This window comes from Lytechinus variegatus, chromosome 13, assembly GCF_018143015.1.
Source record: "Lytechinus variegatus isolate NC3 chromosome 13, Lvar_3.0, whole genome shotgun sequence".
In the NCBI taxonomy this organism is placed as follows: Eukaryota; Metazoa; Echinodermata; class Echinoidea; order Temnopleuroida; family Toxopneustidae; genus Lytechinus; species Lytechinus variegatus.
Window position 1 is genome coordinate 2,857,542 of NC_054752.1, and position 24,779 is coordinate 2,882,320.

The 24,779-nt window shown below is 35.9% G+C and overlaps 1 protein-coding gene across 1 annotated transcript; it reads left to right on the plus strand.

Moving 5' to 3' along the window:
- The first annotated feature begins 80 nt into the window (after positions 1-80).
- On the plus strand, positions 81-22,426 carry LOC121426843. The gene is made up of 8 exons (XM_041623239.1): positions 81-350; positions 8,349-8,442; positions 8,983-9,110; positions 12,892-12,979; positions 14,219-14,331; positions 17,040-17,166; positions 21,620-21,712; positions 22,228-22,426. Exons 1-7 carry the CDS (start codon positions 154-156, stop codon positions 21,674-21,676), a joined length of 804 nt encoding a protein of 267 aa, XP_041479173.1. The 5' UTR covers positions 81-153; the 3' UTR covers positions 21,677-21,712; positions 22,228-22,426.
- The last annotated feature ends 2,353 nt before the right edge of the window (positions 22,427-24,779 follow it).

Sequence of the window (24,779 nt, forward strand, 5' to 3'; positions counted from 1 at the left end):
GAAATAACGACGATTTTTTTTTAGAATGTAGCTAAATCAACATTCGTATGGTCACGATTCTACTTTGACCTTAAATCAAGATAAGACATATACCAAATCAAGCAATTTGATCTAGTTGACACTATCCGAGAGTTCCAAAGTCTAATATAAGACATGGTTTCGGCGATCAAAATGGCGCTCTCGGTAATGCAGACGTCCAGTATCATACTATTGTTCGTTTGTATTCTTCTTAAAGGCTGCAAATCACAGATCCAATGCGCACAGACGGGAAGGTGCACATGTACATTTAACGATCAACAGAAAACAGAAGTTAATTTTGGCGTGATTGGATTAAGGAATGGAAAACCAAAGTAAGTATAATAATCTTGTACTATAGAATTACTGTGTATAGTTATTGTATTTGTAAAAAATTAAGCTATTTTGTGGATCTGCCCTCACTGCACTTTATGACCGTGATGTAAAGAAGTTAGTGTTTTGATCCACCTCCATTTTACACCAAAATTATTTGAAGGGTTTAGAACAAAACGCCCCAACAACAAAGACATTCAAAAGATAGAATAAATAAATGGAGTACTAAATAGGAAAATGACGAATCGGTTCCATGATGACGACAATTGCTCCGGTGAAAAACCTCAAGCCAAACATAAAATATAACCTCCAAAACTAAACATTGAACTCTATTTCTTATCTTAACATTATTCTGAACCATAAATTCTAATACTTTTTTTTTAAACAGCTAACACCTAGTTACCAATAATGCACATAAGCATTTCCATTTATTTGAAAGCAGGATAAAAGAGCATTTTAGGATAAATGCCTTGCTCACGGGCATCGCGGCCGGGGATCGAACCCCGGACTTTTTCATGTATAGCCAGGCGCCTTAGACCACTCGGCCACGGCACCTCCACTAATACAATCCCTACTCTAACCTGACTGATGCCCTCTAGTCCAGGATAGGCCCCATAGAAACTTGACCAAACCTTTATATATATATATATATATATATGTGAAGCTGTATTTTCATATCTAAAATAGCCGCCACTGGCCCAAACAGTATTGCGTACAATGGCAATGGGGGCCAAACAATTCACAAGAGTGATCACTAAAATGCATATTATTATGGTTAAACGAGTGGAATACTGACTGAAAACATAATTGTTAACGAAATACATTCACAGCAAAAACTGTTGTGTTAACCGGTGTACATGGAGGACCACATCAGTTATTTTACACCGGTGTTAAGTTGATAGTGTTAGTTTTACACCTATAGGTATTATTACAACACATTTTGTTGTTACATTTACACTCTTTGGTGTTATGTTTAATTTCTAGGGTGTAATGTTAACACCTCAGGGTGTGGTCCTCTATTAACACCAATTAGTGTCAGTTTTAACACCGCAGTTTACAGTGTTATTAATATGCCATGTATGTGATAAATGTTTCATTTTGATATTCAAAATCGCCGTCAAAGGCCCTAAAAGTACATGTATAATGCACAATGAGAAAGAGGAGCAAAGAAATCACAAGAAAGAGCACTACTATGCTTATAGATGTATATGTGATAACTTAATGGGATACTGTCTAAAAACATATTTTCTAATGAAATATATCGTTAAGGTTTCAAATTTGTGTTAAATACTGTATTTTGACTTTCAAAATGTCCGTACTGTTCACATAACCTAAATTGCATGCTTTCCGTATGTTGGCGATAAGATTTGTCGCGTCTGCCTGAAGCGAGTAATTAGTATCCCTAAATTAGACCCTAAAGTAACCAATCTGGAATAAAATTATTGGAAATGGTTTTTCAACTGATTTGAGTAGGTATGGGTGTCAACATTTACCAAAAAAAAGTTCGGAGAAATGCGGGTTGGGGAAAGTGCCTTTTTTTCAAGGTCAAAAGTCAATGACCTTTTCATATATACTGTATAATGGTATCTCTGAGATGGAAAGGCGCAGGTTGGTGATAATGGTGTCAAAATGCACTGATTCTTACCAGAAGATCAAATGAAGAAAATTAAGTACCTAGAATGCACATTCGCCGATAAAATTCAAGGTCAAAGCCTTTCAAAGGTCAATGACCTTTTTACATTATATACCATACTGTATAATAGTATCTATAAGATAAAACGGCAAAGGTTGGTGTTCTTGGTGTCAAAATACACAGATTCTTACTTGCAGGAAGATCAAATAACATAAATGCATCAAGAATTCACATTCACATTTAGAATTCAAGACAAAGGTCAATGTCCTTTTTGTCTCACCTGCATAGCAGAGTGAGACTATAGGCGCCACTTTTCCGACGGCGGCGGCGGCGTCAACATCAAATCTTAACCTGAGGTTAAGTTTTTTGAAATGACATCATAACTTAGAAAGTATATGGACCTAGTTCATGAAATTTGGCCAAAGGCCATAAGGTTAATCAAGTATTACTGAACATCCTATTAGAGTTTCATGTCACATGACCAAGGTCAAAGGTCATTTAGGGTCAATGAACTTAGACCATGTTGGGGGAATCAGAATCTTAACCTGAGGTTGAAATGTCATCATAACTTAGAAAATATATGGACCTAGTTCATTAAACTTGGACATAAGATTAATGAAGTATCACCAAACATCCTGCATGAGTTTCAATCAAAATCTTAAACTGAGGTTGAAATGTCATCATAACTTAGAAAATATATGGACCTAGTTCATTAAACTTGGACATAAGATTAATCAAGTATCACCAAACATCCTGCATGAGTTTCACGTCACATGACCAAGGTCAAAGGTCATTTAGGGTCAATGAACTTTGGCCGATTTGGGGGTGTCTCTTGAATTACAATCAAAACTTTAAAAGTTTTTTGGATCTGATTCATGAAACTTGGACATAATAGTAATCAAGTATCACTGAACATCCTGTGCAAGTTTCAGGTCACATGATCAAGGTCAAAGGTCATTTAGGGTCAATGAACTTTGGCCGAATCGGGGGTATTTGTTGAATTACCATCTTAACTTTAAAAGTTTTTTGGATCTGATTCATGAAACTTGGACATAAGAGTAATCAAGTATCACTGAACATCTCGTGCGCATTTTAGGTCACATGACCAAGGTCAAAGGTCAATGAAATTTGGCCATAATGGGGGTATCTGTTGAATTACCATCATAACTTCGCAAGTTTATTGATCTGACTTTTGAAACTTGGACATAAGAGTAATCAAGTATCACTGAATATCATGTGCGAGTTATAGTAGTTTTCAAGGTCAGCACTGCTGCTACGTTGAATCGCGTGATGCAGGTGAGACGACCAGAGGCATTCCACTTGTTAACATAAGATCATGATTTTGGTATCTCTGAAATGAAATACCGCAGGTTGGTGATCTTGGTGCCAAAATGCAAAGATTAATATTGTACAAGTAGATTAAACAATACTAAAATCAGTATAAAGAATAAAGTTTCACCCTTGAATTCCAAGATCAAAGGAAATGTTATATATCTGTATGACATAAAAATAACACTTATTCTAATTTTATTTGTGATAATGTAAATATAGATGGTTAATTTGTAATGAAAACATGGAGGTTTCATAAATTCAGTCTGAAGTAATGAAGGTCATGGAGAATGTATTTAGGGGTCAGAAGTCAATGAACTCTTTCCAAAATATCAGTCGAAATTAAGTAAAAAAGGTTGATAACCAAGTAACACTTCTTCATATACTGCGACGCATTGCCAAAAGCATTGAACAAAAATAAATGAAATGGAGTATATAATTTGAAATGATATTTATCTTAAGTAGCAGCATTTAATGCATCATAATATCTAAATCAAGGTGGTCGTGTCTTTTTTCTCTCCAGCGATAGTCCACTCACCTCAATATGATAAACTATTAGCTCAATCTTATGAAAATGGATAGGATAGGTCTAACTCTCATGTCACAGCTAGCATCAGCTGAGAGCATTTCCAAACAGCAGAGGGATGATGATGAAGATGAAATGAAGGCCATCATTAGAGCTGCAGCTTTTAACATAGTAAATGGCATGTATCTCAACTTCAATAAAGATGAATTCCCATATTATTATTAATTAGCTCTCATTGCGAGCTGCCAGAATCTCTTGAGATGCTAATGCTGCAGGACAAAACTTCATATCTGCTCTCTAGCCATGCTAGCTGCCGTACGTCACCCACGATGCTATTTCTACAAGGTATCAAATTGTACAAGGATCGTGTATTTGGTCCAGAACAACTGATTGTTATCATGCACAAATTAGGCATATAATAATGAAATTCAAAAGGAGATAATAGCTTACAAGTACACATCCATCGACCTAACAAAACTCCTACAGCACCACTTCCAGTTCTTGAGGATCAAGCTGTGCAACATATCAGTAATAATATAGATCCTGGTCTGATATCCCTTGACAGAGCATAAGGCTTTCAATGAATGGGCCAGATCAAAGTCCTGAAAATGTCAGAAGGTATTCAAGAGTTTGATTACTCTTTGCCGTAGTTGAGACACTGAACTTCATTTACTATGACCAAAGCTGCAGCTCTAATGATTGCCTTATTTTAATTCTTCATCATTGTCCCTGGCTAGATGAAAATGTTCTTGGATGGTGCCTATCCTTACCATTTACAGATTAATTCATAGTTTATAGAATTGATTGTAGCATTTGAGGTTTAATAGTGACCTATTGCTACAGAGAAATTAGTACCTTGATTTAGATTGATAAAATGCATATCTAAATGCTGCTACTTTAGACAACTTCACCATTTCAGATAATATCATACATGATTTTTTTTTACACTTTTGGCAATGCATTATACTACAAAATGTATTAAAAAGTGCTATTTGATCTAAATTTCACCTCGAACTTGTATTTTGACATCATCATTGGTCAAGGAATTAACTATTAAATTTCTGTTCATATTCCAAGCAGGTCAGTCTTTTCCCCATCAGAATCACTATATACCTACATGCTACAATCAAGTTATCGACCTATTTACTTAAATGCCCTGCCGTTATTGACATAGTTGATTGACCTCTAACCCCTAAATATATATTTTTATGGCCATTATTTATCCTCATTTCAGAGTAAAATTCTTAAACAAGCAAGTTTTCATTACAAATAGCTATCTTTCTTTCTACTATTCACAAATAAAATGTGAATATAATGGAGGGGGGGGGGGGTCATGTATGGATATATAAATGTTTATTAACTTTTGACCTTTGACTTTGGATACCAGAGGCAAAGGAGAATTCCTTATTATTTTGTGCCTTTTTATCTTCTTGCAAAAATTGCTTTTTGACAATAATATCACTAACATGCAGCGTTTTATCTCAGAGATACCATTATACGATATATAGCCTATGTAAAAAGTCATTGACCTTTGACCTTGAACTTTATGAATTAATATGCATTCTGGGTACTTAATTTCATTTTATTTGATCTTTCTGTAAGAACCTTTGCATTTTGACACCAAGATCACTAACCCCCGCCTTTTCATACCATTATACCATTATACCGTATATGGAATGTAATGTAAAAAAGGTCATTGACCTTTGAAACGCTTTGACCTTGAATTGAATTGGTGAATGAGCATTGCATGTACTTGATTTGATTTGATCTTCTTGTAAGAATCTGTGCATTTTGACACCAAGATCACCAACCTGTGCCTTTTCATCTTAGAGATACCATTATACCGTATATGGTATATCATGTAAAAAAGGTCAATGACCTTTGAAAGGCTTAGACCTTAAACGTTTTTGTTTAATGTGCATTCTGGGTACTTGATTTTATTTTATTTGATATTCTGGTAAGAATCTGTGCATTTTGACACCATTATCACTAACCTGCGCCTTTCCATCTCAGAGATACCATTATACAGTATATGGAATATAATGTAAAAAAAGGTCATTGACCTTTGAAACGCTTTGACCTTGAATTGAATTGGTGAATGAGCATTGCATGTACTTGATTTGATTTGATCTTCTTGTAAGAATCTGTGCATTTTGACACCAAGATCACCAACCTGTGCCTTTTCATCTTAGAGATACCATTATACCGTATATGGTTTATAATGTAAAAAAGGTCAATGACCTTTGAAAGGCTTTGACCTTGAAAGTTTTTGTTTAATGTGCATTCTGGGCACTTGATTTTATTCTATTTGATATTCTGGTAAGAATCTGTGCATTTTGAAACCATTATCACCAACCTGCGCCTTTCCATCTCAGAGATACCATTATACAGTATATATGAAAAGGTCATTGACCTTTGACCTTGAAAAAAAGCACTTTCCCCAACCCGTATTCATGGTATTCCTCCTAACTTTTTGGGGGTAAATTTTGACGCCCATACCTACTAAAATCACTCAAAAAACTTTTTCCAATAATTTTATTCCAGATGGTTACTAATTACGGGATACTAAATCTGACATAAAGATGTAAAAAAATACTATAAACATTATACATTATGCAGCGTAAGCAATTCATTTTATGCAAAATGATATTTTGTTCCACTACTAGCTTTTACAATTTTGTAATAGGGAAGTTCGTAAAATAGGGTTGGTGCTGAGAAAAACGATTCTGCACGCCATGAGTCGGAATTTTCTTTCATGAAAATCTGGCAAACATAATAACAAAAAGTGATTTTGAATGCCTTACACTAAGAGGGGAGGGGCCAAAGAAATCATGCATCCAAAAAAGATATTAGAACTGTACGACAATTAACTACACAGTAAATTACAATGTCGAACATGACAGTCTGTAACGTTCAAAAGTAGCTCACAGTTTTTAAAGTAGACACACGAAGAAAATTCACGAAAGTGATGATTATAGACAAATTATATATGGATGGAAAGGTATTGTCTTTTTATACACAAATATGTCACTAAAAAGTCTTATAGATGTCGTGGAAATGCAAGAAATGAAATTATTAGACACCCTTCTCAGCCCCCCAGACCAACAACCACGCAGCCGAAAACGGTCGAGAATAATGACGTCCGATCGACGTGCTCATCATCTCTCTGTGCATCATGCACTGAATCACCTTACTGACCTGTTCAATATCTTCCGAATTTACTGTTTTCTTCATGTAATGTGATATTCAATTTCTGTTTTCGACAACTTCAGACCAAACGTGAATCAGAACTGTGTTCCTTTGCCCGTTTTTATTGAATTGTGGACTGTAAAGACCAATTTTGTCCACTGCAGTCGTCATTGTGTTGCTCCACTCCAGTCAGTGAGTGAGTGAGTCGCTGCATGCCCAAATAATATAAGTAGAGAATCAAATCAAGAACTTGAAAATCAAAAGTAGCAATTAAGAAGTAAGATTTAATAAATACAGGACTGAATAGAATCTCACATGAAAATAAAAAGAGAAAAAAGAGCTGATAGGAACGGGGAAGGAATATAATTTTAAAAAAAAATCCCGAACAAAAAAAATCATAGAGTTTCGAACCAGGATCCCCGCACTCATAAAAAAACTTCGTGCGTACAGATATGTCCACAGACCATATCTTTATATGAGCCGATTTCATAACGATATATGAACAAAGTGCGTTCGCCGCTGTTGCCTCGCAATGCTTCGGCAATCCAACTGCAATTATTCCAATCATTTCGCGATCATATATTGCCGTGTTTTTTTGTGGTTCCTGAACTTGCTACGTAATTAAATTTCATAATTTTTATTCAGTTGTGAAGACGAATGTCTATGCTTTATATTGATAATAAAATCAATGTGGTGCAAGCATGATTTCTAAGTGAAAATATGCTTTGTTTATTCACGTATATTTCTTGAAAACAAATAATTTTTTCTAAGCTAAATATCGGTTACCAAAATATGTTAAATGTGCATTTCATTTTACTGTTGAGAAAATTCAAAGTTTTATCTATGTAATAAGACCAATCTTGAGAGGAATAAACTATTATAAGAGCAAAAAACGCTGATTGGAAAGATCGTCTTCAATGGGCTGCTGTCAGCTCAGCTGCTCACTGCTCGTGGTGTGACGTCACTCAGCTGGAGCTCGCCAGAGGACGGACGGAGGCAGAAATATGCCATGAAAATAAGTCATTTTTGAGAGCTGATTTCTGCAAAGTCTAATCACTATTTTAAAAGGTGAAGTTATATATCTGATAAGTAATACTTCCCCTTTACAATGATGACCAAAAAAGGTCATTATAAAATACTTTTGATTCTTCGGTTGTCAACTTTAAGCTAAGAATCTTCTGTTTCGTAAGCGCAAAAAATGACCCCCTTTTAATTTTGTCATCTCTGTGGTCCCAGGTCATACCTACCTGCCCTGTTTAAATTGAACTGAATTAAGTAAAGGAACATGGAGGGCATTTACTTTATTTTACCTCTGATTTATAGGTTTGACTTCGACTCCTATGGACAGCAAGGAGCGTTCGTCTATGCTTTCAACCCATGTTATCCTTTCTCGGCTGGGTCTTGCAAAGACGTCGTCGTAAGTACGCCATCTACTGGCAAAAAAAGAATCATGTCAATCAAATATTTTACATATAGTATGCACTGAAAATTATGAGGTTTAAATCGCAATCACACACAAAACCCATCTCGAAACAAACCGACCGAAAGTGAATATTCCTGTTATTTGATTTTAAGAATGCAAACTCTTATGTAGTCACTGTCAGTCGTGAACAGGTTGGGGTGGGGTGGGATGTCTTAAAACAAAATGACAAAAGCGTTTGTTTTTTTTATAGCTAGGGGTGGGGTCAGCGAGAATGGGGATCTTTGAAGACAATGTGGACCTATTTTGGAGCCCCCCCTTAGAATTCTTGGACCCCACTGCCTAGTGTTCCATCACAATGCATGTACTCTTTTGTACAAATAAAATTTTGTTTTTGTTTATCTCCTTATATTCCTTGCATTGTATATTTTGTTTTGTATCATTTTGCACTTCTTGTTTTGAACAGAATGTTGGCAGTTGCCAGTGACGTTCTTTAATAAATTCAATTCATGTAGTATGTCCTCTTTTTCATTACAGTCGTGTCAAACGGAGGCGTCGGGAACTACATACTGGGACCTCGGCAACCCCGACCCGGTTTCATGGGAAACGAAATCTGATGGGACTATTCAAGTTACCTACACTGCTACCAAGGAAGAAGAGGAAAGGTAATCAAGTGATTGGCTAAGAACTATCACGTGATCAGTCAAATATCTTTAATAGCTAACCGGAAAATTTGCCATTGACTGGTGCTAATGACTAGTTCTATTGACCAGTCATACTCAGCAAAAACTGAGGTGTTAACCGATGTACATAGAGGACCACACCAGTCATTTTACACTGGTGTTAAATTAGTGGTGTTAGTTTTACACCTATAGGTGTTATTACAACACCTTTTATTGTTACATTTGCACTCTTTGGTGTTAGTTTTAATCTCTAGGGTGTCATTTTAACACATCAGGGTGTGTTCCTCTATTAACAACAACAACAATGGGCCGAGGAAACTGCCCTGGGGAATTGTCTTAAAGTCTGACACACACGATTTGTATTTAGTACATTGTAAACGATTATTAAGATAGCTGGTGAACCAATTATAAGCAATACCACGTATGCCGTAACGATATAATTTAGATAGTAATATGTTATGGTTAATTGTATCAAAGGCTTTGGATAAGTCGATGAAAACTCCAATTGCAAACTCATTATTTTCAAAAGCATCTATTATTTTACCAGAGAGACTTGTAAGAGCCATGCTTGTGGAATAATCTTTACGAAACCCAAATAATATTACAATACTGTATATATTGTAATACAATATTACAATATATTCATAAAGAATAGAACATTTATCAAGAATGAATGCAAGTCTTGTACATGTATTTGAATGGTTTGAAGCTAACAAATTATCTTTAAATATCAAGAAATGTAACTACATGGTTTTTCAGAATAGAAAGAATGTCGATTTGAATGATGCATGTGTAATACTCGACAATGTAATATTACCACGGGTAGACAAAGCCAAGTTCCTTGGAATTCATTTAGATAGTTTTATGACATGGAAAGATCATATACATGAGGTCGAAAGTAAAGTATCCAAAAACATTGGTATTATATCTAGAATTAAATATCTCTTGCCAAGTCACATTCTACGTATGTTATTTTGTGCTCTGATACTTCCATATTTCTCGTATTGTAATATTATTTGGGCCAACTCCTGTAAGTCTAGCATCCTAAAGCTTATAATACTGCAAAAGAGGATTGTTCGTATTATATCTGGATTACATTTTCAATCTCACACAAATCCTGTATTCAAAGAGTTAAAATTATTGAAATTTAGCGATATTAATTTGCATCAGCAAAGTATTTTTATGTACAAAAGCACAAACAATATTTTCCCCTCTCAATTTAGTAATCTCTGTGTCATTTTAACTGCAATTCAGTTATTCACAACTCAAGTATAGTACGAGAAGCGCTACCCAAATTCATTTACCAAAACATAGAACCCGAAGATTTCAATACGATATTCGCTACTCTGGGCCAAAACTTTGGAACAGTTTACCAGCCCGCTTACAAAACTCTCGTTCTTTGCAATCTTTCTCTTATAAAATTAAACTTTATTTAAATGCAGATCATTGACATGTTGACATGTTTGAACTACCTTCCATTTCTATTGTTAATTAATGCACATGCCTTACCTGTTGCTATGCTAGACAAATGTCAGTCAAGCTCTTTATACATGTACCAATGTTACGTAATTGCGACCAGTTTACTCTTTTATTCAAATGAACTTATCTTCTAATGCCTACATTTCTTCTCCCTCTTATCCATCTACTGTATGTTTCTTTTATACTCTTAACTTTCTTATTTATATGCAATTACATATGATGTCATTACAGTACGTAACTTGTTATTTATTTGTATCTGGCGACCCCAACTCATGCTTTACTTTTCGGGTTTTCGCCTCCTTCAAAATTGTGTTGAAATATACACAACAAAAAAAGTAAGTCCCCCCTTAAACAAACATCAATCATTTCCGAACCAATGCGAGTTTTTAGTATATTTTTACATGAGCGTGTAGGTAATTTTATAAGCTACCCTCTGACTAAATGTTGTGGACTTATTTTGCGTCATGCTTCAGTGAGCACCGTCAGAAGGCAAAAATGTCACTTTTCAAAAGTCACAAGCCAAATATCATGACTTTGATTCCATTTTACTGGAACTAATTCCACATTCTTATCATGAAAAATAGTCAGAAGGCTTGTAAAAGATACTTTCTAAAGTACGATACAACTTTTTTGACTAAATTTCACGGTTGAATAAACACAAGTCCAAATTTGCAATAATTGGATTTTTTACACATTTATATCAATAAGAATGAAAGAATATGATGACAGTTATTTTTGGGAAGAGTATCTTCAACAATATTCATCGTTTCACGGTTCAATGAACATTTATCAAAAACAAAAAATACGATTTTCAAATATCATAGGCAATTATTGTTTCATTTTGGTAACTGAAAATGATCTTTTCTCAACTTTTTCATCATGTTCACGACCATTTAACATGCTTCAATGATTCAAAGGCGTTTAATTAAACATTCACGCTTGAATGAACATGTGGAATGTGATGCTCTCTTTTTTACGTTATTGGAAAAAATGCAATTCGTAACTATGGATATCTGTTAAAAACCTCCTTGCATAGTTCATTTGATTTGATTTTCATAAAAATCCCGATGTTTAATGCATCAGTGAGCACACAATATTCGAAAATTATGCAAATGAGAAGAAATTTCAAAGCCTTGGCCCCACTCTGTGCCGTGTTGAATGGTTATTTTGGTGTGCGCGCCTTTTGGATAGTGTTACTCTGAAGCCATGTGCGAAGTTTCATGAAAAAACTGTTGGCAGAAGTAGCAAAAACCGTCCATGAAACAAACCCTCATTTCATATTTGTGAAAATTTTAACTTCTCTCATAGACTTGTGTACATTTTTTTCAAGGCTGTCTTTAGCAGTGGCAGTAATGTTTATCAACCTATGGGCAGAATTCTGTGCAAAAATGAAATCGATATGTTTATTCATGGATGAGTGAGCACGCATCAAAGTGGGAAAATTTGTATTTTCAATGTCACAGACTCATTTTAAAGGGTAATAAAGTGAATATTGAGGGCAAATTCGGTTTCAAATGTTTTTGTTTTATCATCCATCATTTCTATCACCACACACTTTCCGAACTTAACACATTTTCATGGTTGAGCGAGCACATTCGAAAACTTAGGAATGAATACTCTTTATACGGCATAAATGTATTTTTTCGTAACAATTTCTCATGATCAGTTTAATTTATGGGCAAATTAGTGGTGGACCCAGAATTTTAAAATGGGGGAGGGGCCTATAATTGGGGGAGCCACCAACATTTTCAAATTTTAACATGATCTAACAAGTTGTAAAGGATACTACCATAACCCCATATGATGATACGTCACAATTGATACAGGGGCCGCGGAACGTATTTCAAAGTGGGGGGAGCTGAGCCAAAAGTGGAAGGGTGGGGGCTGACCAGGCAAAAAATCACAATCGTATGGTCATTTTTACATTTTTGTACATGCTTTTTGAAAAAAAGTGGGGGGGATGAACCCCCTCCCCCCGCTTCCGCGGCCCCTGCAATACAATGTGCTCACTCAACCATGAACATACGATATCAAAATTATGTGTGGAGTGGCTAAATGATAGTAAACCAGTATAAAACCATAAAATTCACCTAAAAACCAAGGTTACGTTGGAATCTCATATTCGCATAGTCCTCGGTGTGAACACTCGGACTTAGATATATCCGCAGTTTTCATTGTGAAGCACGTTTTTTTCACGTAGGCGACTATATAACTGAACACACTGGGAACACAATTTTTAAAGTGAATTAAAGAATCGATTTTCTCTTCATTTCGCTACTTTTAGGAAAAGTGTGGTTAATTACGTATGCGATACAACTGCTATCAATGAACCAACATTTGCAGTAACTTCAGAATCACCATTAAAGACTTACGTAAGTTTTATTCGGATTTTATATTGTTAATATTGTTAATATCTCATTAAAAATAAACTTTGTTAAGAACTGCAATGAAAGTCGAGAAAAAATCAAGAATTTTGTTCGGGAACACACATTATCGAACAATGTATTACTTTTCTAATTATTAATTTCGTCGATAAACCAGATCTTGTCCGAGTTTTTCCCAGGATAAGATATTTATTCGTCAAGTGTTCTTTCTATACATCCATGTTTGTTAAAAATGTGTTTTTTTTTTCTTAAATTCAGGTATAAAATCTATTGGGTAATCATAATGCATCATAGAAAGATAGATAAAAATTAACACAGCAAATTATGGAAGTATTGAAAAAAGAGGATAAGGAGAACCCCTAAACAAGCAGGGCTTGCAAGGCTGGGCTCCCCTTAGATGCATGAACCGGTAGTCAATATTTATTTTGTGTAAAAAACAAGTTCCGGAACAATGGAAATAGAATTAGTGGGATAATTTTTAATGTAACTCGGCATGTTTTTTTAATCGAATGTTTTTTTTTGTATTCGTGGTACCGTGTGAACAAGGTATGTTCAACGCGAGGCACGTTCAGTTCTTTAAATTTTTACCGTCCTGGTTAATTTTCAATAGAGGATTTTCGCAATAGCTTGGCAGATGCTTTCTAGATCATATATAATCTATTGCAAAATAGCCTTCATGACGAAGCTGTCTTTTTCGAGGGTCGGTAAACCGAAACAGTTATTTCGCCCTTGACTCTGTATACAAACAACATATTTGTGATTTTTTGTCACCTCTGAAACGTTGCACGAAACTGCTTTTCCAATTCATCGACCCTCGACAAAGACGTCATTGAGATCTGACTTGCATTTTCTATGCATTTGCTGCGTTTCAGGATTCATTCCGCGTCGTTAAGTGAAGCCTCCACCCAGTGGCGGACCGTGACCAGGAGGAGACAAGGATGGGAGGGGCACTGTATTGTTTGTGAACAATGTTGTGCCCCTCCAGTGCTTTGTCTCCTCTGGGTCACGGTCTGCTACAGCCTCCACCTTTGTATAGTAGACAAGGGTTTTTTTTTATACTGGACGTCATTAGTTTGAATGTTCTTATTCATAGATAACTTATTGTGAATTGTTTTGTAATATACTTTGAAATAGACAGGATCGATAAAGCATAAATTACCCCGACCTCCCCCCAAAAAATGATAGGGAAATAAGGTGAAACCCCCATCATTTCTTATTTCTCCGCAGAATATGGAGGTAAAAACATGCGCTGCCTGCAGTCCTGCCGTCCAAGGATGCCCTACGAAAGTTCCACCCGCGCCATCAAGTGGGCTAACAGGAGGAGGGATTGTTTGTATCATGTAAGTAGAAGAAACCGGATGTCCGATTAGAGAGGATAAAGATGATGAAAAGGAGGATGATGACGGTGATGATGATAATGATGATTGTGGTGGTGGTGATGATGATGATGATGGTAATGATGACGACGATGATTAGGATGGTGATACTAATGGTGATGATGATGATTATGAAAGTGATGATGAAGATGTTGGTGATGATGATAAGGATAGTGGTGGGGGCGGTGGTGGTGGTGATGATGATGATAATGACGACGACGATTATGATAATGATGGTGCACTGTTAAAACAACCCTGATTTTACAGAAAAATAAAAGAAGATTTTGCAGAAAGCAATACCAGAATCATTCTTTAAATTCATGAAACAGGAATTTTTCTGCAATTTAACAGAACATGTCTGTTAGAAAAAGGGGAAAAGAGTGTTTTATTTAAGGAAATTTGTAAGATTACACACACCAAATACCAATTTCCTGTAAGATTACGCAATCTGGTAAGATTACAGGTGTTCTCGAGACTCTGCTGCAGGAACTTCTTTTAGTTTAAGGATAAATTTTCTAACAGTGTGGTGGTGGTGGTGATAGTGTTGTTGATGATGATGATGATGACGACGCTGGTTACATCATTGATCTTCATGATAATGATGAATATACTGGTTATGGTGTTGATGATGATGATGATTTTGATAGTGGAGTTGTGAACGTCGTGCATAACGATGATGGTGGCGATGCGTTAGGGTGGTGGTAATCATTGATGCGTGTGAAGAAATACGTAACGATGACGATTGACGACGATGGTGATGACCACTCCGTGGAAAATGGTGGTGGTGATTATGATGATGTACGTGATTTCCATAACGATGTTGATGATGGTACACACCACCCCAAACCTAAAACTCAGACATGGTGGCTTATTACAAACACTCGCGTCGCGGGCGGGTTCGTAATCACTCGGGTTTTAGATTTTTGGCCATTTTTTTTATTTCGGTGCTTCTGCGAATTTTTTTCTAATGGTGTCTTCAATGGAACAAACATGCTGGGAAAATAAAATGAAATTGAAATTCGAGTTTCGTTTTAAGCCGGCAATTGAGTGTCTCAAATGAAATGTACTCGACTACTATAAGGAACAATTTGGTTGGTCCTCAGGACTTATTTATAACCAGAGTGCACTTTACACCCCCTTCTTCTTCTCTTTCTTCTCAGTCGTCTTTTCTTCCCCCATTATTGTGTCATTTTATTATACTTTTTCTTCTTCTCCTTCTCCCTGTTCTTCTTCGACTTTCCATTTTTTTACCTTTTCTTCTACTTCTCCATTTCTTCCCTTTCTTATCCTTTTTCGTCTCCCTCTTCCCCCTTCTCACCCCCTTCCTTTTCTCTTTCTTCTCAGTCTTCCCCCTTATTTTATCCGTCTCTTTCTCTTATTCTTCGACACCCTCCCCTCAATTTTCTCTTCTCAGTTTCATTTTTACTCCCCTTATATCCCCCTCCATCTTCTTTTTTTTCTTCTTCTACTTCTCCTCCTTCTCCTTCCTTATTGCTTTTCTTCTTCAGCACTCCCCCCATTTTTACGTTAGTGTAGAATAATTCACAAAGAAAGTGAGAAGCAAGATAAATAATGATATTATGAAATTGTAGCACCTCACTATGCTTTATAAAGGATACAACAGATTTCAGGAGAAATCCTCCAAAGCAAAATCGACAGGAGCCTTTCCTCCTTTTTCTTGCTTCTTCATTATTTTTCTCCTTTCTTTCTTTCTTTCTTTCTTTATTGATTTCTTTCCCCTTTTCTCCCTCTCTCCCTTCCTTTCTTCCCCCCCTCTCTCTCTTTAGAGGGAGCCCCCCCCCTCCGCCGCCTATGGCTCTGGCCTTATTTACGTGTAGGAATCATTTCACCTAATGAAATAATGAATGCTTCCAGAGCGTTCCGTATTCCAGCAACAGTATTATCATCTTTGGCTTCAATCATGAATATTTAAAACATGTATGTCATTGAAACCCTTGTCCTCTCTATGGTTTGTGACCAATAACTTCAGTTCAGTACCGGCACCAAATTGAGTGTGTGGAGAGAGAAGTACATGTTGGAACAAATGGGAGATAACGATGTGGGATGTAAACAAAAATCAACAGAAATCAGGTCAGATATGTGGAATGTGATTATGTTAAAACAGTAGTCGAGTACATTTTATTTAAGGCACTTAATTGCCGGCTTAAAACGAAACACGAATTTCAATTTCATTTTATTTTCCCAGCATGTTTGTCCCATTGAAGACACCGTAAGAAAAAAAAATCGCACCGAAATAAAAAAAAATCGTCAAAAATCCAAAACCCGATTGATTTCGATCGCGAACCGAGTGTTTATAATAAGCTGACCTGGTGGGTGTTTCATAAAGCTGTTCATAAGTTAAGAGCGACTTTAAGAACAACTGATGATCCTTTCTTGTGGCAAATGGCACATTCATTGGCGATGGTTAAGCGCGTAAGAAAGGTTCACCAGTCGTTCTCAAAGTCGCTCTTTAATTATGAACAACTCTATGAAACGACCCCAGGTCCTATTCGCTTGTTTTCTCTCTCTTCATAATCCATTTTTCTTCCTTTTTCACTCTTTCCTTCTTTGTTTTTTTCTTCACTTTTTGTATGATAGTAGAGGTGTTCGCACTTCCTGACCCCGTAGAGCCGCCCCTGCCTTAAATACGTACAATTTTTTTGTTCCCACAGATTTACAGTTCTTGTAGTGGTGTATATCACTGGTGGTATCCTATTCCAGGTCTTCGCAAAGGGAGCCACGGGGAAAGAGATTATCCCTAACGTCAATTTTTGGTCGGACTTCCCTGGCCTTGTTAAGGTACGAACACTTTTTTGGAAAAAGAAAGATTTCAAATGAATGTTATTAGGTAAATTATAAAGGGGGAGGGGCAATACTACATTTGGGTCAATTACTACAATGTGCAATTTACCTACATATGACATACAATTAGATTAATGATTTTTTTTAACTCCGACACACTTTTGTATCAATATTGCCTAGGTCTTTTGATCATTCATTAATGATAATAATAATAGCAATAAAAATAATAATAGTAATAATGATAATAATGATAATAATGATAATACTAATAGCCAATTTCTATATCGCGCTTTTCCAAGAATGTATTCATTTCAATTCATGCACAATTTCCACTCCTTGGGAGCGTTCCTTGCATTCATCGCAGCCACATAATGGCGCTGGCAAAATCAAACATACAATATCTTTCGCATCCTACCGGGTAGAATCATTAGATCATGATTTGATGTAAAGGCGCTGTCACACCTTGGCGTTTTAGACAGCGTATGCCCGACGTATGAGGAATTTGGCGAATACGCTGGCGTACGTCGAATACGTTACGGGTAAGTTTTGCATACGTTAAGAGTACGCTAAAACACGCTGGTATACGTCGTCATACGGCGAGGTCGTCGAAAAATTTTGTGCTTGCACAAAATTTTTCGACGTATGCCAGCGTATGGCTCATACGTCCCGCATACGCGGGCCATAAGTTGTAGGCAAGTTACGCGATCGTTGATACACGTTGACACACGTTACTCGTAAGTTACTCATAAGTCGATGTACGTCGAGATAATGTCCAGCGTACCCTAAAACTTACTTCTAACCTATGAGTAACGTGATTTGAACGTATGTGTAACTTAACTCCAACGTATATTGACGTTTGAAGACGTGCTCCGGACGACCACAAAACTTACTGAACGTGTTTATAACTTACAGCTACCGTATAATGGCGTATTGGCAACGTTTATCATGTTTATAGGAATTGGTATATAAAGGTGGGGTTCACAGGAGTTTTCTTCGGCATGGCGGTGGTGTTGATAGGTGATGTATCGTGCGGTTATGATTTGAATAGTCGAGCGGCAGCCTTTTTATAGGCTACGACACGTGTTCGTCAGCAATACGCTGCCGCGCGCTATGCGTAAGTTAGGCTATCGTAGGGCATAAGTTGTGTACGCCAGCAATACGCTAAGCATTCGTTGGAATACGTTACTTATAAGTTAACGAAGCGTTCGATATAAGTTACTAATACGTTATGTATACGTCCAACTCGTTATGAATACGCTAAGTATACGCCCAGAGTTGAAAAAAAATCAAAGTTCAGCGTGTGCCGACGTTTTAGAGAAATTTTGATACGTCGGGCATACGCTGTCTAAAACGCCAAGGTGTGACACCGCCTTTAGATGAAAAGAACCATGAAGACATGCAGAATGCCTTGCTCAAGGAGCGTGATGGGAATCGGACCTCCAAGGTGTAATCGGGTGCTTTTGACCAATCGGCCACGGTACCTTGCCGTAACAGTTAAAGGTCAAGTCCACCCCAGAAAAAAAAAATGTTTATTTGAATAAATAGGGACCAATTTTAAAAAGCACAAATGTTACACTGAAAATTTCATCAAAATCGGATTCAAAATGAGAAATTTACGACATTTTAAAGATATATGCACAATTCAGTGATATACAAATGAGAGAGTCGATGATGTCCCCCACTCACTGTTTCTTTTGTTTTTTATTGTTTAAATTATACAACATTTCTTTATTTAACAGATTTGGCAATAATGACCAAATTGACTGAAGCAAAATAATAATGTTAAGATAATGGTAATCCACATGTTCAGGGAGGATTTTTTTTCACATGACAATGATGAAGAAATTGAAGTATTTCATAATTCATATAATGACGTACAAAAGAAATAGTGAGCGGGTGACGTCATCGGTCCTCTCATTTGCATACTAACCAGGATGTGCATATTATAGCTGTTTAGGGAAATTAAGCAAATCTTTAAAATGTCATAATTGTCTTACTTTACATCCGATTTTTATGAAATTTTCAGTGTTATGCTCATTAGATTTCTCCTTATATTCAAGCCAACTTTCTGTTGGGATGGACTTGTCCTTTAATATCATAATAATTCAGTATCGTTACTATCATAACGATAGCACTAACAAGCGAGAACTACATGTGTAAATGGCTCTGGAATAGGAATTATTTTAGCGCCATCTATCGAGATGTACAGTATCTTCCGAAGACATGGCGTGCCCAAGGTGTCACGCGCGTAAAACATTCCCCATAGACTTGTGTGTTAAAATGGCACTTTTGAAAAATTCATAAAAAAATAAATGTGAAATTAGAGGGTGGAATGTTTACTACCATTGGATAGGATATATATCTGGCATTCCATATCTGACCAGGAAAGGGTAGCGTAGCCAGCTCATTTTAAAAATAAATTGCCATTTATGAAGATAACTATGAATGGATCAAATTCATCGACTCAAACAGTAAAATAGCCCTAATTAGTCCGCCAGTCAAAAAAATAGTTCCAAGTCACTTTTTTATCTTCCCAATTTGGGCGAAGGAAGTTCAGTAGTTACCATTTCTAGAATCAGTGTTAGATTTTGAATCATATTCATACAGTTTTGTCAAAAAAAAATTCGAATGGGTTGGGTCGAACGAATATCTTGAGCCCTCCTGGTGTAATTAGGCTCATGGCACCTATATTATATGACCTATGAATTTAATTTTTTTGTAATAGCTACTTTGCTATTCTTTCATATCTGTACACTCACACTTGTACAAAGAAATGCATTGAAAATGCCTATTTTCTATGAAATTACCCATTTTAATGTATTACTCATACATGTTATATTCACTATATGGATGCATACATATCCTACCTGCATACAGCCCAGCAGTGAATGTAATGACAATAGGTCCCTATTAATTGTGATATAAAGGTGTATGTTAATTTTGTGTAGATATCAGGATATCAGAACTGCCTCAAACAAAATTACCAGATATACATGAGATTGAATGAGGAAACAGTAAAAGTATAAGAACATACCACTTTAGTACATTTGCATTTGACCTATTATATCAAAATCTTCCTAGGGCTATTGCCTCTCAGATGTAAGAAGGAAGAGATACATAAAAATAGATAGAAGAGAGAGAGAGAAAAAAGAGAGATAGAAAGAGAGAGAGAAACAAAGATAATTTCATAGATGGCATGGCTTATAAAGAGGGGGGGGGGTAGACTAAGATTGGAGCACACAGCCACCCCCCCCCCATCCCTCCTTAGTTGAGCACTATTAGCCCTTAGATACCTTACCTTACTCTGTGCCTTTTTCTAAATACCTTCTTGAAGGTACCACTCTAGTCCTCTTCAGTAAAGTTCTCAAAGCTCCTCTCTACCCCCTTCCTTTTACATGAGCAATTTTCAAAGGTCTTTCTAATATTAAGTATGTGATGTACACTAACACAAACCAATGATGAATCAGAACAAAAAGAGGCATAGACGCTCTATACATTGACCAGTCTACATATAGGCTTACATATACACAGACCTACTAACTTTAGCTGATATTGCCTTGCTAGCCATTAAATCAATTCTTTGCACCTCTTGATGACTAAATATATTGATATCAGTGAGAAATTGTTTGCTACTGAAGAGTTTGGCCAGGAATTCCATCCACTACTAGGGATATCCCATAGTACTTATAGGTGTCACGCGCGTAAAACATTCCCCATAGACTTGTGTGTTAAAATGGCACTTTTGAAAAATTCATAAAAAATAAATGTGAAATTAGAGGGTGGAATGTTTACTACCATTGGATAGGATATATATCTGGCATTCCATATCTGACCAGGAAAGGGTAGCGTAGCCAGCTCATTTTAAAAATAAATTGCCATTTATGAAGATAACTATGAATGGATCAAATTCATCGAATCAAACAGTAAAATAGCCCTAATTAGTCCGCCAGTCAAAAAAATAGTTCCAAGTCACTTTTTTATCTTCCCAATTTGGGCGAAGGAAGTTCAGTAGTTACCATTTCTAGAATCAGTGTTAGATTTTGAATCATATTCATACAGTTTTGTCAATCAGCAACATCAAATTGAAAAAAAATTCGAATGGGTTGGGTCGAACGAATATCTTGAGCCCTCCTGATGTAATTAGGCTCATGGCACCGGAAGAGCACTATTTTTTTTTTTACACCGGCTTTAGTGGCTCGAGCTGCCTCGCACGGAATAAATATTCGTGCTGGGTACCCATTTAGCCCACACGTATCGAATGCAGCGCCATGTTGGTAAATTCCTTGCTGTGGGTAAACACGTCATGGTTATAATTCATTGAACTTGATTTATTTAACAATATTCGATGATCTGTGTAGGTTTTCATGGTGGAGATTATAACGTGGAGTAGGTTTACATAAACTTTCCACTTACTTACTACTAATACATCTTGGTTTCGTTTGTTTTACAGGATGGGTTTCTCTTCATGATATCTCCGTGTAGACGAGGGGGATATTCTGAAATGTAGAAAATAATACTAGACCTTACACAAGGCTTGGCTCTGGTAAGATGAAAAAAACTTCTATTTTTTAATGAAAATATTGTGAAAATAGTGATTTAAGTAGAGATGATATAACGACATTAACAACAATGAGAATAATGATAGTAATGATATTGACGATGAGGATGATTAAGATGATGATGATGATAAAAAAAATACGATGATGATGACAGTGATTAAACAATTTATTTATCTATTTATTAATTTATTTGTTTTTTACTCCTATATTTAAAAAAAAACATAGGGCTTTGTCAAGTTATGTCAAATTTATTAGATTGCGTCAAAATAATCCATCATAATGCGCGTATTGAAGAAAAGCACACAACATGACAAAATGACATTTGACTATATATATCTATATTGTTATCCTCGTTCTTTTTATATACAAAAAAAATGTTAAAAAGCAACATGGTCGATAGAATATCAGAAATTAAAAAGGAGGTCAACTAGAAATATAATGACTTAATAACATTAACTTATTCTTGCGCTTTCCCTTTCTTTTTCTTTTCACAAACTAGGTTGTGCATATCGAGGAATGTATTGTTCATCAACAGATCGATTACGAAGTTTAATAACGACCGTGACATTGAAAGTTCTATTAAAAATGATTTGAAGATTGTAATTATGAAATACAAGAAGCCAACGGAAAAATAATATGGAATGACTAAAAATTGTGGTGGGGGAAGAAAGCGATTAGGAGGGAAGTGAACCCGTTGTCAACACGATCAAACGAAACATAGCTTGGATAGATAGAGAGATGGATAGATAGATGAATAGGTATGTAGGTAGATAGATAGACAGATAAGTAAGTGGATTGATATATTCGTATAGCCACACTTAAATATGGAAAAGGTTTCCTTATTTATTTTCAGATTCAAATCGAATTGGAGTGACACTTTTTAAACTTAAGGATGTTGGTATATTAAATAAACGCTTTAGTCATGTTAGTGTAATATCGTCCGGGACGTGCGAGTCAATTTAACACGTTAGAAAAAAGGTTAAAATATACACTCGACTCCGGCGATTTTTTGAATTTTCAACTTTCAAAACTGCAGCATGGTATAAAATAACCCCCCCCAAAAAAAAACAATAACGGTATACGTTAGATTATTATACATGTTTGATTTTGCTGTGTTTGCTGGAGAAAATTTGTAAGCCTAAAGAGTTTGTCAAATATACAATGCCTACAAATTTTGCAAACCCCACTTTGTAATGTATTCTTTAAAAGCTGTAGTATACTTATCAAACTAGCCATGACTTCTGAATACACTTCAAATCAACATACTTATGTTAGAGTATATTCATGTCTAATTTTGTTTTGTTTTTGTTACTAGTTTATTTTCTATCCGTTTTGTATTTTAATCATTATGTACATGTATGTGTAAAATTTTATTTTCTTGAAGCGCTATTAACGCCGGAAGATGAACCTGTGTGTTATGTGGCCACTGCTATTATTATTACTATTATCATTATTGTTGTTGTTAGTAGTAGTAGGAGTAGTAGTAGTAGTAGTAGTAGTAGTAGTACTAGTAGTATCATTTTCATTGTTATTATATTATTATGATTATCATTGATATAATTGTTACATTTGCAATACAAATGATAATTTTCAGTTTGATATACTTGGTCACTCACTATAAACAAAGAAAAACTAACGACTACAGAAAACTGGTCATTTGGGTGCAACTGACACGTCTCGTCATGCACACACACATACGCACCCTCACACACACACATATATATGTATTTGCTGAATAATATCCACTGTCAAATGAGAATAGAATGAGTCACCAATAACCGTCTCATAATCATTTTTTCTATATAATAATATAATAATGTAACTTCATTGCTTCTAAACAAGGGCTGCAGAAATATATAATTTTTTTTTTTTTGGGGGGGTCTGACCATAGAGAAAATCACAAACAGAAGGTTATGTTTTTCCAGTTATGTTTTTGTATACGTTCAATGATAAACTGCTTGCCCCCCCCCCTCGTTCCGCGACCCCTGCTGTATTAGCTGGAAAATATGGCTGCTATAGTATTTGTGTATCTCTACCTTTAATATTCTCGTTTACATACTTGTATAAAAATTTGTGCAATCGGGCAATGCAGTCAAGAAAATTGCTTTCAGTAATAAGCTTTTATAATAGAAGTGATATGCTAGCAGAATGTGCTATGACGTCCTGTTTTATACACAACAATTTACTGAAATGTAAGATTGATATGATTATTGTCAATGAGTGAGTGTTTCTCTTTTTGAAATATATGTGTTTACTATAATCTCTTGAATTATACGTCTTACTTAATTTGAAAAGCGGTACATAGAACAAACCATGGATGATGGTGACGATGATGATGATGACGATGATGATGGTGATACAAAGACGACGATGATTATGAAGCTGATCGATGGTGCTGCTATTGCTGATGACGATAATGATGATGGCGATATGATGATGATGACGACGATGATGATAATGACCATGATAATGATGAAGATGATGACGTGGTAGAAATTCTGTATTTGTTCGTTGGGTTTTCGCTTTTTATTCAAATAAACTTGTGGTTGAAGCGGAATTTGGCGTTTGGATTAGAAAAAAAATAGGTTTAGAGGAAAAGGAAGTGAATCATTCTTGTGGGATTGTGTGTGTTGAGGTTGAAATGCCGTCATGTGGGTGTTCCTGAAGAGTAGTTACATTAATTTCAAAAGGATGATCGGGTCGATCATGTGTACAGCTAGTGACCAGAATAAGAGGAAATAAATATAAACACGCACTCATGCACATTTACACAAACACACCCACTCACCATCGCCACCCTCTCTCACATACACAAAAGAAGCTTTTTTAGAAATCTTAAAATAATGAAAATTGCTAATGATGACAATTATGAAAGATCATTGCTATTTGAATATCACGATGTGAGACCAGCTTGGGAATGATACACATATACCAACAAACATGCATCTTGATTCAGAAAAAAAGGCCATGGTTATCGAAAATGACTATATGATTTTGCTGGAAAAATGCGGGACACCCCGTCCCAACCACCCTCGACATTATTCTACAATC